Genomic DNA, 15,750 nt, shown 5'->3' with positions numbered 1-15,750 from the left:
TTTTTTTTTTTTTTTTTTTACGTTAGTATTTTTGTATAGTTTATGTACTGTGTGATTGAATTATGTTCTAGACTTAAGAATTTTGGTTACAATATCTGTTGAGATTGTTTGAAATAATTTGTTGAATTTCTTAATTCACAAAAAAACTAGTTTTAAGTTTTAACCCAATAAAGTGGTAATTTCTTTTTCATTTTTTTGGATAAAAGGGGAGTATTATTTAGATATTAAAGAGTTTATACAATAACAGGCTTATAAGCCTCTAAAGGACAATCTACTGATCCTAATTAAGTGGTATATTTGATGGTGTTTTATGTTGTATAATTAAAACACACGAATAAAGAGTAAAGTCATCAAGATCATCATTCTAGCATATCCCCAAGATATGACATAAGAATCAGGAAAACAGGTTTTTTTTTTTTAGATCCGCCAAGATCTCTTTGAGATCCAGTCAGATCTAGCAAAAACCAGAGATTTCGGCAAAATCTGACGACGATTTCTGCAAAATCTGGCACGATTTACATAGTCTGAAACCAACCAATACCCGACTGGCGAACCGTTGACATCCGACCACCTAAACTACTGCCGTCGACGGGTCCAGGGTTAGGAGACCCAATTTGGTCAGGTCGGTTCCGGGTTGGGCACAAACCCGACCCAGACCGACCCATGGACAAGCCTAATTATGATAGATATTAATGAGTAGTTATTATAATTTTGTATTATATGAATCAATTAAATATATAATTATGATAATTATTAATAGGTAGGACAAAGTTTGGTTTCATACATGTTTGGATTTTTGGGTTCTAACTTCTAACCACCAATAGGAAGATGAAATTTATCATTATCATATGCATTGTGTATGACTCACTTAACCCAATAAACCAAGTGAGTTATGTGAATTACACATAACGGGACACATGTCATCTTCCTATTGACAGTTGAAGCCAAACATTTTCCTAATAGGTATTTATTATGATTATGTTTATATATATAACTAATTATTCTATTATTTAATAGAAAATAAAATACTAAAGCCACAAACTATGATAGGTTAAGATTCTAATTGAGCATTTAAATATAGAATAGAATTTAATTTTTTTAAATATATATATATATATATATATTTATATTAGAAGATTGACATGTAAAATTGTGAGTCATTAAAAGTTTATGTAACAAAAATATCATGAGGTCAACCTAAAGTCAAATGTTTTCATAAAACCACACCTAAAATAATCTCTATCTCTCTCTTAATACCAAAATAAAAATAAATAAATAAATTACAACTTTACTTATTCATGCATTACCTTTTATCCAGGATAAAGTAAACACCCTTTTAAAATATAATGATTTTTCATTTCTTTTTGTTAAATTATATGCTTGAACTATGATATTTAATTCTCTATATAAAATTACCATTGTTTTGGTTAGAATTAATTCATCAAATTAACCTTGGTTTAATCCCCCCCCCCCCCCCCCCCCCACAAAAAAAAAATTATCCACTCAAGCTTCAAACTATATCAAGTATTCAAGTTGGCCCTATAATCTAGTATAATGAAAATGATATCTTCATGTTATATTTACACTAGTTGGTAACTTGAACAATATACCCAAAAAATAATAATAATAATAATAATAATTTTTTTCTTTTATTTTTTTCAAAATATAAAATTTGATCATTATGGTAGTTTAAATATAGAATAGAATTTAAATTCAATTAAAAATATATATATACTAAAATAATAACGTGAAAAAATGTGAACTCTCAACAACTTATGTGACACAATACATTGAGCTCAACTAAAAGTAAAAAATGATATTGTTTTATATAGATTATAAATTATAGACGATGTAACTCATTTAAGCATTATCTATTACATGAAAAGTTGGCTCTCATATGCCATCCGTAAATTCAACATAAATGTTATAGGTCATATAACATGCTTTTGTTATATTTCTCACTATAAGTATTATTAATATTATAATGATGTTAGGAATACTATCAATTTTACTACATAATTCTTACCAAACTAATATTTTTAATTTAAAAAAATAATAATAATATTTAATAATTAATAAATTTATTTATTATGTTGTTGATATGTCACCAATCACATCTATTGTCTTGTTTAGTTTGTAAACTTTTTGTAAAAAAAAATTGATATAATTTTTATTCTTCATACAATAAGTAACACAATTTACTCTAAATAAAACACTATTACCAAGTTTCAAGAAATTTAAATATTTTTCTATTAAATTCTATTACTATAAGTTTCAAGAAGTTTACAAGAGCTTTTGTTATTCATTTTAAATTGGTTTAATCATCCTCCATAATTTCTTTTTAATGAAAATTATGTCTTGCTACACAATATGCTTTTATCAAATAATTTAATATATTATTACTATTTATTTCATTGTTGAAATTCAATAATATCAGTTTACTTTTTTGTTAATTTGTACATGGCACAGACATATTGTTAATAATATATAATAAGCATAGCATCTTGTATACATTATTATATGACTCATTATAAACACTATAAATTATACGTCATATGACATGCTTACATAATGTTGCTTGCTAACATTGAAACTAGTGTGTGACTCATGCATATGCATAAATGCATTTAAAAATAAACACTTTTTTATCATAAAAATATAAATAACTATTAAAATTATTAGAAAAAGTAAATGTAATTAGTTACATGTTAAAATTCTTGCATAAATTTAATACTAATTATGATAATTTTTTTAATTTTAACTAATATAGAACGCATGATAATCTTTGTTGTGTGATGATTTTTATTGATAGATACACAATTGGTTTTTAATTTTTATTTTATAGTTCATTAATATTAAATTTTTAGTAATTTGCACTCAGTTGACACAAAGATTAAAAAATTTAAGTGGACACAAGGCACAAAATTAGCCAACAATTGAAATTTAATTTAAAATCTAATTGAATTTTCTCCAAGTTTTGGCTTTATATATATATATATATATATATATTATCAAAATAATTTAATCTAGTAAAATTCTAAAAAGTTAAGAATATTTAATTAAAATTATATTACCAAAATTTTAAAGAAATTTGAAATAACTTTTTGTTACTTATTTCAAAGTATTTAAGTCATTTACTATAATTTTTTTTCGTACTTTTGAAAGAAAATCTTATATAAGGCTCTTCATTATGCAATTTGCAAAACTTTGAGGTAATTTTTTTTCCTTTTATTTTTACTAGTATGTAACCTGTGCTTACGCACAAGAATGATAAATTATAATGGTGCTATTGATGTTAGTTTAGATTATTAAATATATAAGACATTACTTCAACCAAGATATTTGGAGGTACTAGAATGATTTTTCCTTGCAATTTTAATGACATTGGTTACACCAAGTTTCTCATTACACTACTATTATATATATAATTTTGAAAATCACTATTAGACACTACATATACAATATCAATTCATTATCACTATCCATGAAATTCTAATAAATACAACACAAAATAAAAAAAATAAATTAGTTCAATAGTATCTCCTAAATTGAATGGAGATGGGTGCATAGGATCATTTAGGTCAATTACAGTTTGTTATATTCAAGATCTTCACATACAAAATATGTAATTAGAAACGGTATAAAAAAATAAAATAAGAATACACTCGTTTGTTCAAAAAAAATATATAATAAAAATAAAATAAAATAAAACTCAAAAATCTAAACAATTTAATTTGTATGAAAAGCTAACAAAGGCAAAATCTAATTTTAATTCTAATCAAATTTTCTCTAAGCTTTGGTTTATATATATATATATTACCTAAGTTTATTTATATTGGACTCTTCGTTTAACACTGAATTAACTCACTTAGTACAAAAATTTTAAAAATTTAGATTAGATAAGACACGTAGTGCAAAATTTAACCCTAATTGAAATCTAATTTTTACACTATATTAACTCACTTGGCACAAAAATTTAAAAGTTAGATTAGATGAAACACATGGTGCAAAATTAAACTTTAATTGAAGTCCAATTTGAAATCTAATTCGATTTTCTCTCAGCTTTGCCTAATAATATAAATTAAGACTATCGAATTTATTGTTCAATTTCAATGATATTAATGAATCGTTTCCCTAATTTGCATATACTTTTCAATTAATTCGTACATCAGATACAAACCGCCAGTTTAATTCTCTCAGCCTCCCACATTATAAACTAAGTTCTTTTTTTTCTTTTCTTTTTTAAGAAGACATAACCGAGTTCATGTGATTTGTAATCTAACACGGAATATCTAAAAACATGGCATTTTGAGATGGCACCTGCACTTAAAAGAATCATAATGTAAATACAATCAATTAAAAGTATGAGGATTTTCGTCTACTTTTAGATGGCGTATTATCCATAATCTATACAAGAGCTGTTTGCATATGATTACTGACTCAACAGTATAGGACCTATAGGTGCTCTGAAGTCTGAAACCATCACAAGAATATATCTCATCATAATATGAAATGCACCACCGGTGCTGTCACCTTTTTAAGCAATGGAGGATGACAGAACAATAGGAGATGGAACTGAATGGTTTAGCTCAGTCCATCAAAGTCTCAAGTAAACTGATGTGAAACTCAAAAGGTAAGGCTATGCACTCTTACACTTACAGATGGAGCACTTTCTGTTTTTTAAATCGGTAAAGTTACACACGCACCCAATGGATCTTGAATCCATGACATCGCCCTTCATCTAGAACTTATAATAGGAAGACGTGTCAGTCAAGTTAGAGCTCAATAGTATGATGCCATTTTATGAAGGACATGAACACCACTCACGGCAAATTGCATGCATATGAAATGCTAAGAAACCAAATGGAACAATCTCAAAATTGCTGTTATACAGTAATCATTTTACAAAAAGAAAATTTCATTAAGGTAATGTCCTTTTCATACAGTATCAAGTGATTAACCCACCCCCCCTACAAACCCTAAAGTTACAACTTCACATTGTACAGATTACCACACAATGCGTGAAAAAAGGATGGAAAAAAACCCTCATCAAAAACTCAGATGAAAGCAGTGAGAGGAGGGGGAACAGCTTTGCACCTTGGAAGAGCCGAATGTGCAACTCAAATCTCTTTCATTGAATAAATAATTCTCAGGGGTGTCAAATGTTTGAGAATCTCCACGTTCCTCTACACTATTATAACATCCAAAGAATGTGTTGTCAAAACCACGAAACAAATTTTACCGGTTTTGAAGCCCTTCGATTGCCTTTTTCCACTGCCATGCTCTTTGTTTTGTATCCTCAAATGACATCACCTTTTTTGGCTGAACAATTACATAAATTAGAATCAGGAAACAAAGATCTAAAAAAGAAGAACAGAAGTAGGACCAAAACCCTATAAATTTAGTTCTTAATTCAATTTTTGCTGCAATAACTGGAATTATGAGGGGGTGGAGCTCTCAGTTTATTCACTTAAAAATTCTTGTGTGTTGTATGTTTCAATGTGTGCTTTTCATAGTGCTACTCTTCAGCTTCTTTTGTTTCTTTCTTGAGTTTATGAAATTCAGATTTTAAAACTTTATGAAACATTCTTGTACAGATCTGGTCTACTAGACCGTTTTATTTTATTGATAAAATTTCTATCACTTATCAAAATAATTTTTCTGCAATAATCAATGAAAGTAATGCTTTCTAAATTCTCATGCTGGCTATATGAAGATAAAAATTACTAAAACTGCACATCATAACACTCAAGATTTATGTATTATATGACACATTATTGGAGAAAGATTATTGCCGAATTCCAAATACAATGACGAGGCCCACTATGATTGGCTACTGCTAAATATTTTTTTTACTTGTTATTTACTTATTTATTTTGAAGCTTAGGTAGGGTAGAGGGGGGACAGAGTTAACTGGAAATATGCCCTTGATGATAATAGAGCAGGGCGCAGGGGGACTTACCGTGCAAATCTTGAAATTTGAAGGACTTGAGACTTGGATGTTGAGGTCATTAGGATTGTCTGACCAAATTATGTTTCCCTTCACAATCAGCTTTGAAGGGTCCACATAAATCAATTTTGGCTTGTTAGTGAGGATAAGCTGCACCTTCTTGCTAGTTAATTTCTGTATTTTCTTCACCATTGAGATCATAAGAACAGATTCCCCTGGATCTAGAAACTGTTGCCTGTTAACATGATTAGTATACAGATTAGATATGGGTCACCATGCATACACAAACAAAAGAACACATGTTGATGGCCAAGCAAAACCTACAAACGTTACAGATTCAAAATCAATTTGAATTTCAGAAAGTATGACAGAAATGAAAGGATAATTATAGAGCTCCTTTCCCCTCATACTTCTCAAAAATCTAAAACATCAACAAAGAAAAATTATTTCAGCCTAATGTCCTTTTTGAAGGTGAATTTGTTGGATAGCCCCAATGAGGACCGTTCTTGCAACACAGCAACTTGATCTTTACAACTTCTTTCCATGCATGCTTCTTGACTGAGCTCAACAGTTTAAACACTAGAGCTTAGAGAGTAAAAGTTTGGAGTCCAAGTCCCTAATAAAATCATGTGAATCTTCCTTATACTTGCCTTCTAGAAAAGCTTAGGCTTTATTACAAAACCTATGCAGATTTATATTTCATCTACAAATTGCATCAAAATTTACAGGGCATCCTTCATGAGAACCACTAACAATGGAATGGATGGTGTAATTAAGATCAAGTCCAATCATGATCTTGGGCATGTGAACATTTGAGACACCTTCACAGTAACAAGCACAACAACAATTCCCTCCGTCCCATTTTAATTGTCCAGTTCAGAAAATCTAAACTTTTAAGCGAACTTCATTTAATGCATCATATCTCAAAGAAAAGTGTGGAAGATTTCAAATTACCCTTATAAACTTCAAGAATTTTAAACATGAATACAATAAAGAGCAGGGGAATATTAGTAAGTCAGTAAATTAATGACCATCAACTTCAAAAACTAGACAACCATTTGCGAACAGCAAAAAATGGAATACTGGACAAACACAATGGGACAGAGGGAGTAATATCTATACTCTTAAAAATGTAGAGCTCGCAACAGATAGAATTGCTAGTCGAAGAAACACCAGATTTTCTTAACAGTAAAGCACAATTGATGCCAAGAATAAAGATAAAGATGTTGAACCAATACCATTTTGAATCAAATGAGTCAATTGAAGCAAGCCTAGTTATATGGCCAGACCCTTCAGATGATGAAGCAGCACCACAATTCCCATCTGCTTGTCTGTCTGAACCATCCCCAGTGTGTGAAGGGTTCCATGATGAATCTTGAACATCCTCGCCCTCACTTGAGGGAACCTAAAAAATTAGAGAACAATTATCAAAATTGATGTAAAAAAAAAAAAAACATTTTTTTAGAATTATTCAATCAGTGAAGGCAAGGATTCTTAGAGGGAGTGAGATTTCTTTGTAGATTGCAGTTTGACACATAGCCAAAGCCATACCCCTCGTTCCAAAGCAAGTTTTGGAGGGGTGTGCCCTCTTAAGTTCTTCCAGTCAATGCCCTTGAAAAAGGGATGCATCTTGAGTACCACATAACCATCAGGTCCAGCGCCAGGTCTCCTGCTGGGATCTAAATCCTGCATCATGGTTGTAGCTAATTTAGGGCAATTATTCACTTCATCAAGCAATATCAATTAAACATTCTATCACATGCAACAGAGATTAAGTAAGATAAAATAAATCAACATATATTCAAAAATAGATATTCTGTAAATGCCTGCGTTGTTCCCTCATGAGAGAAAAATGAATTTAAAGACTTGAAAGATTTATTTTTGTTGATAAATAAAGATATTTTCCCCTAAAGAAACATTTTTTGGAAAACTAACAAAAGCACCTAACTATATTGACAATTACCAACTCTGATAATAATTGGAAATTTCTTGATTATTTACTGAAGGATGAAATTCAATCATTAGAACATGTTACCAAGCATAGGAAAGGACCTTCCACTTTCCAGGAAAAACAAAATCAAAGATAAGTGGGATGGTTCTCTATAGTCTTCCTTAAAGATCAAAATGGCTCCTACTTGCTCTCTTTGGAATCTTTGTCAATTTATGCACATCTTATACGTGGATTTTTTTGTTTATCCTATCTGAATACCTTCCTACTTGAACACATACGGACAAAAAGTTATATTGTAGGCCATTATCGATGCATTGTATGCTAGGACCAAAAGTGGACCAAAAGATTACGTGTAGTCTAGGATTACATCTGTTTTCTTTGCAGTTAATTTCAATGTCAGAAATTTATCAATCCGTGTTATTAATTTTAAGTCAGAACTGTAGGTAGTGCAAGATATATGATAGTTCACAAATATGACAAGCTGTGAAAGTAAACAATTTAAAATACACTAATGAATAAAGCAAATCAATAGGACTCTCAAGAAACTAGGCCTACATCTATGCTTAGTGTCATATATTTTGTCCGCAGCCAGTCCCAAGCTTGAGAAAAGGATGAGGGTTGCTGTAGGTTGACTGCCAACGTAAAACTTATTCACTCTATTATGAAGGAATTCACCACAGATATTCATTGGAGCGTCCACCGTGATTAATCTGTTGAGGTCCTTAAGGAACCATACCATAGCCGACCCCAAAAAATTTGGGACTAAGGATTGGTTGTTGTTGAACTGGACTCTCAAGGGCGGTGATCCTGCTGCTAGTCATGGTAGTCAACTAACCATTTTATGATGTTATATATAGGCTTTTAGTAGAGAAGGAATAAGAAATGGCTCAGGATAGCAACAGAACATAACAGTTAACGATTTAAAGGCCAATAATCAAAATGTAGATAAACGATACTCTCAAAGGTGGTGGTGGTTGTCATTATCTTTGTAATAGAACTAGAAGTAGCAGTAGTACAACGAGGGGGAAGAGGAGAAGAAGTGGAAGCAAAACTGACAGCAGCTACACTATTCCCAAGATCCACCCTCCCTGTCTTCAACTGAATACAGTAGTTGCCTTCTTCAAAGTTCTCTTCCAACAAGAAGCACTATTTGTAAATCATGGGGATATAAGGGTTTTCACTCCCTAAAACAGAAAAATAAAACCACATGCCTTCAAACCAGTGCCAACATGAGCTTGCCCTATAGCACAGTCATTTCCTAAAGATTATAGCTGAAAAGCACACCATAATCACTTGGGAGTAATTCTACTTTATTCTTTTTCCCTGATAAAGATGTTTAAAAGAAACAGTAGGACCCTAACATATACAATCAGAGCATGCTTACAAGAACCCTCAAGCTAATAACAACTGCGGTTGTAGCTTACCAATAACCGGTCAATGAGATCTTTTGCCTCCTCTGAAAAGTGATCTGGAAATCTAATATCTCTGGCTATGATTCTTTGGAAAATAAGCCATTCACTTGCATCTTTGAAAGGAGAAGTTCCTGAAAGCATTTGGTACAAGGTGCAGCCAAGTGCCCAGAGGTCATTTCTGTTTTAATATGTTCAGAAAAAGCAAAGGAAGTTATCCTACGAAGGCAGTACAACATTAACAACTAAAAGAATGAACAAGGTGAAGTATAAGAACCAAGTATTGATTGAAGTGAATAATTCAATAAATATAAATTTAAGGTAGAAACATTAAACTTAAGAATTTGTTTTGATTGCAATAACAATGCACGCTAACTTATACATGCCTTGCTTAATCAAGGAAAGAAAGTCACTCACCCAAATGTTGCAGGAGAAGAATTGAGAACTTCTGGAGGGACATATGCAGCTGTCCCCACAAATGTGCAGGCTTTATCATCTGGACAAGGCATTAACTGAAAAATTTTAACATATCACTCAAAAGTGGAATTAACAGCATCCACATGACAAGATTTACTCCAACCTGATGCAGCATTTGGAAGGACTGTAATTTGGCTATCCTGCATAGGCTTCACACTTCCAAAATCGGCAATTTTAATATGTCCATCCGAAGTAATCAGCAAGTTCTCAGGCTGCCATGTGAAAAACTTTTAGAATCATTCATATAAAAATGAAATAGTACAAGCCAACTTGGAAACTACCTTAATATCACGATGTATCAAGCCCAGACTATGTATGTATTCAAGTCCATCTACAACTTCTGCTGCATAGAAGCGAGCTTCATCCTCTGACAAACGACCTTTCTGCAAATACAACTAACCGATAGTGGATACTGTAGAATGACAAGCTAAAAGGCAGCAACAGAGACTGGAAACATAACAACAGATTGGAATTCCTGATATTTTGACAAAGCAAATATTCAGAAGAGAGAGAGAGAGAGAGAGAGAGATTTTGGGCTTAACCGGTCTATTCCCATACAGTGATGAATTTGGTGTCCAATAACAGAGGGAAGTTATGAGAGGGGAAAAGTAGGATGCTTTCCATTGTCACTGGTGAAGGGTATTTCGTTGCAAAGAAATAAAAGGCTTTTGATGGCATGGTAGGGAAATTTTGACAAATGGAAAAGTTCCTGAGCATAAGTTTACAAGGACTTCAATTTCTTGGATGTGCATTACTACTTTCTTTTTTATATATATAAGTAAAAATATGCATTACTCCATTTATTAAGATTTCCTCCTCTTTAAATTTTATGGACAGTTATTATTATAAAAGACGACTGGCCTTGCTCCCTCACCACCACCCCCCCTCTTTCCCCTCTCTTTGGTCACCCTCTGCCCATGTACTTCAGCAGCACTACCATTGTTGGCGCCTTTTGAAAAAAGCTTCTTTTTTTTTCACAAACAAGATGCAAATAACCATAAAACTTCCAAAAGTGGGATGAGTTGTGTCAAAGCTACATATTAAACAGAAAAACACCATCTTCTATTTTTCTTTTTGCTTATATCAAACATGGAAAAAGTGGCCAAAGAAGTTTTCTTTGGACAAATCAGAGATGATTCCACAATGGATGCATGCTATAAAATTTCTTACCCTGGTTATTTGATCAAACAGTTCTCCACCTTCACAGGATTCAAGTGCCATGTCTTCACGATATAATAAAAGAAATCAACATCAAATGATAATCCAAATAAGGAAAAACCAGAAAGGCATAACAAAGAACAAAGAGTACATAAAGAACACCAGTAAAAAAGTTGGGAAGCCAAAGCAGTATTCAAAAAGTAAAATACTACTACAAAATTACAATAAGAATACCTACACAGTGAAAAAGTATCTTGAAATGTAAAATATAGCCGCACAATGGCAGGATGATCCAATTGATCAAGTACAATGCGCTCCAACTTCACATAAGCTGTTTTATTTTCTTTGGTAATGAATTTTTTGTCCATGATCTTCAATGCATACACAATTCCCGTGTCCCTTTTCTTTGCCCTAACAACCTGTTAGTATCATTCATTCAATATTCAAAGAAGATCGATAGAAATATATCAATAATTACCCATTTAACACAGACAAGAAGAGATGATATGAGCCACACACCTATAAGAGTCGCCAACAGTTTAAAGAAGAGAATAAGAGGTTGAAGAATAGAACAGATGATTATAACTATTATTTTCTTGCACGTAGAGTCATGTGTATGATATTAGCTCTAAATACTAAAATGGAAAGCCTCAAATTTGGTCAACCTTGGCATGTCAAACAAACGAAATCCAAAGCAAGGTGACTAAACTTTTCTGTCTGTGAAAAATAATAAATCATCCTCTTAAAGCACTCAACAGAAACCTTGAGGTAAAAAAATACAGGTGATAGTCAATCCATCCATACGGCCAACCAATTGAGAAAATTACCATGGCATATCACATCAGTTGTAATCAATCATTCACATGACAAGAGGAAAGTTGCATAAGAAAATAATTTGACATAGCATCCAAATTGGTCTTAGATAGCATCACAGACTAGCTAATCATCATAATTAATAGTCTACCCCTTATCACATCCTTACTCTTTTTTGTGTTTTGGTCCTTTTGGACCTAAGCTTAAACCTATAAAAGTGCAGGTGAGAAGCTCCATAAATTCCAACAGGCCATGCTGTCTTAACAACCCACACGATGTACTCAGCTCATATATTTTTTCTCTAAAATTCTCACTTTTAAAAAAAAAAAATGTAACGTCCACAACACTTTCACAACAAATATCTTAAGTGGCAGGTTATTACTAGTTGTTATTAGTGGGTAGTGGTGGGTTCAAATTATAACTAATAACTTCTTTTTTTAACATATAAGTGTATATGTGCATGAAGCTCACTCCTGGAAACTTGAACCCTGACCATTGCCCCCCACGCCCCACAAGTACTTATACTTGTGGAGTAACCATCGCACCAAGGGTATGTGATAGTAAACCAGTAACAACTTAACAAGCTCTTATACTTGTAGAGTAACCATCGCACCAAGGGTGTGCAATGGTGAACCAATAACAAATTAACATCTATGATTTGTTGTGAAAATGTTGTGGACGTAACCCTTCTCCTTTTTTGGAGAGAGAGAGAGAGAGAGGGGGGTAAAAATTTTATTTGAGTCTTCTTTTTGTGTGTGTGTGTGTGTGTATTGTGTTTTGGAACTGAAAAGACGAAAAACCAGCATGCTATAAAACTAACTTCAACCATACAGCTTGGAAGAGCCGCATTTTCTGAGGGTTAAAAACAAGAAAAGGATCTTTGGTTCAGATTTCCCAGCAACCAATCAAAAGGGCACTGAAATCAAACCCCATGTTCCATCCATCACATCCATCTTCATTTCAGGGCCCAATTTATCAAAACTACCTTCCTTGTAAATGAAACTCCCCTATTGAGCAAGACCCACCTGGGTTTGCATTAATTCATAATTACACTTGCTCCATATATGAATATAATCCACCATAATATTGCCCATAACTCCCCCAATAGCTTTATTGCTCAAATACCCATTCACCATTACTGCCCATTAATAAACATACCAAGAAGAAAATAAATTTTGAACTTTTATCACATATTAAAAAAACTGATACAAATATACCATTCACACACGAACATTCAATCAAAAGCCAGCAATCTATAGCAAAAACAAAACAAACTAAAACAACCCAGAAAGCCAAAAATGAACAAAAATCTAAAAAATAAAGAGGAACAATAGTTTCCAAAATAAAAACCTTGGAATAGGAACCAACGCCATAGATCTTGCCCAATTCAAAATCCTGAACAGTAAAATTTTCCTGGGGTGCCCTAAAAGCAAAGCTCTTGGATTTCTGGACATTCCCACCATTGGAAGAAGTGGCCTGAAGTTTCAACTTTGAATCAAAATCCTTCTCCATTGCCAACATCTCTTTTTTTTCTCTTCACTCCCTTCAATATTCTCTACATATTCTCTGAACCCACATTTTTTTTTCTCTCTCTCTCTCTCCTGAGAATAAAAAATGAAGATAAAAATGAAAACTTTGGGAGGAGAGCTTGACCAATTGGATCAGAGAGACTGTGTCTTTGATAATTGATAATATTCTCTGAAAAAGAAAAGGTAAGAGAGTTGGGGTTCCCTTATTGGGGGTATATGGGTATGTGTGTGAGTGTGGTGTTTAGAGGTGAAGGTGTGTGTGATCAGCTTTAAAGCTTTGGGCTTTGGCTTTGTTTTTGTTTTTCAATTTTCAAAACCCCTAGAAAGTACTCTCAAACTCCAATATTGGATGATGAGAGAGAGAGAGAGAGAGAGACAGAGAGACAGAGCTTTGTGTATTTGGGTTTGGTATTATATTTGATGGAGGAGAGGAAGGTATGGGGATTGAAGAGGAGAGAATGGCACATGGGATTGAATGATGGACATCTCCTCTTTCTGTTTCTCTCACTACACCTAAAAAGGGAAATGAGAGTAGGGGGGGTGATGCTGACGCTCCTTATGATTGGGAAACCATATCTAGCAAAAAATATATATATTATGCCCCATTCATGAATATCTTCAGTTTGAAACTGACAATTAAGTTACAAAACTCTCAAGGCTTGACAGCTTATAAAAATTGATCTGTTATGATTATTAATTTAGAGAATGGTTTTTAACAAGATATCCAAGGCTCTCTTTAAGCATTTGACTATTTGTTGAAATGTTTGTAATTCATCATCCCACAAACATTCAGAACTAGGAAGAAATCTCTTAGAGGTGATCTCAAAATGCTTGTTAAAGGCTTCAAACCATGAATCTCATGAACATCATGAAGACTTAGAGAAGGGTTTAGTTTTTCTTATATCTTAAATATTCAAATTCAACCCAGACTCGATTATGTGTTTAGATTACTAAAGTAATCCCATTATTAATTTTGTTTATACAAAGAGACTTAGGGTTTCTATAATAAAAGTAAGTGTGCCTCTATTTTCTCTCCTAAAACATTGCTTTTAATTTAGTGTAAAAGTGCTTACTAATGTTTAATTTTTGTTAATAGTTTTTAAGGTGTTCAATTTTAGGTCATCCCAACTCAATCCAACTTATTTGACCCGACTCGTGATTAGATAAACAGGTTAAGTCTTTCCAATATGAGTGGGAATGGTTTGGATTTGGAAAAAGCAATTTTCGTCCCAAACCCAACTCATGATCATTCCTAATTGGTATGTTATAGGGGTTTTAGAGTAATTCTACTATGGAATTTTTAAAATTTTATCCATTAATTATGAAACGAGTTAATCATTTTCGTCACATTATCAATAATTTAAATAAATAAATATAAATAGTGTTAATCAATTTTTTGTTTAAGTGTTGATAATCTGTTAATCACAATGACGAGCAAGATTTTTATCAATTTAATTTTTTTTTTTTTTTTTTTTTTAAAAAGGCAACAACAGCAACATTGGATGAACAAGATTTTTAAAAAATCCATGGTAGAGTTACCCTATAAACTCTCTGGGATATTAATTCACCTAAGTCTAGGAGTGATTTTATTTGGGGGAAAAAAAAAACAAATGCTTCTCACATGTTGATCATATGTATAGTATTTCCTATTTTGATGTGTTACTATTATGACCAAAATGCAAATGGAACCAAAGGGATGAGACATGTGCAACAAATCATGGAGGATTGCCAAAAAAACAACATAGCATGGCTAACACAAAATGGATATCATGGCAATCCCTTTTTAGAAATACTAGGGTTAGTCGGTTATTGTATTTATGATATTTTAAAAGAGAAGTTAACGCCTAATAATAACACAATAGACAAGGGTTCTAGAGGATCACTGATAATACTTCATGTGGCACAAATTTCTATCAATAACTATTGAGGCCTCATATACAAATAGAGGCTCATATTATAAGCAAAATGACACATTCTCATGTTCATTACTCTCGTTATATTGCTTAGTAATGTCTAGTATAGGGTATTGTGTAATTTTGTTAAGGCATTGATGCAAGTAACTTTATGTACTATAGTTACTTTATTCTATCAATGGTAGAGAGTAGAGAGTAGAGAGTAGAGACTACAAAATCTAATCTCTCTTGATATGTTATTCTTTAGCGCCGTATGTATTGTTCTAACGTTATTCCCTAACAAGTTGGTAACTTGATATTGATTGATATTGCATCATTTTAGCATCGCATTCTACGCAGTGGTTTCTCAAAAAAAAAAAAAAAAGCATTCTCCGCAGTGTAGTTAACGTAAACAAAACATCGGTTCTTTTGGATAAAGATAAACAATAAACTCCTTTTTGTTGAGGTAAGAATGGACCTATAATAATTTTTTTGTTTTTTGTTTTTTGTTTTTTGTTTTTTGTTTTTTGTTTTTAAGAAGCAAATACCTATAACAAACAAGAGAGAATAG

General features: G+C 32.2%; 1 protein-coding gene across 1 annotated transcript; it reads right to left on the bottom strand.

Annotated features, from left to right (window-relative positions):
* Positions 1 to 4,864: 4,864 nt before the first annotated feature.
* LOC115986603 (3-phosphoinositide-dependent protein kinase 1) lies at positions 4,865 to 13,851 on the bottom strand. The gene is made up of 11 exons (XM_031109793.1): positions 13,109 to 13,851; positions 11,184 to 11,364; positions 10,958 to 11,010; positions 10,069 to 10,170; positions 9,891 to 9,999; positions 9,728 to 9,806; positions 9,326 to 9,491; positions 7,502 to 7,636; positions 7,189 to 7,355; positions 5,963 to 6,185; positions 4,865 to 5,322 (listed from the first exon to the last, which is right to left on the bottom strand). The coding sequence occupies exons 1-11, from the start codon at positions 13,277 to 13,279 to the stop codon at positions 5,239 to 5,241; spliced, it is 1,470 nt and encodes a 489-aa protein (XP_030965653.1). The 5' UTR covers positions 13,280 to 13,851; the 3' UTR covers positions 4,865 to 5,238.
* Positions 13,852 to 15,750: the final 1,899 nt, after the last annotated feature.

This window comes from Quercus lobata, chromosome 4 (assembly GCF_001633185.2).
Source record: "Quercus lobata isolate SW786 chromosome 4, ValleyOak3.0 Primary Assembly, whole genome shotgun sequence".
Classification (NCBI taxonomy): Eukaryota; Viridiplantae; Streptophyta; class Magnoliopsida; order Fagales; family Fagaceae; genus Quercus; species Quercus lobata.
Note: the sequence above shows the minus strand (reverse complement) of the source record. Positions and strands in the feature narration are given on the sequence as shown.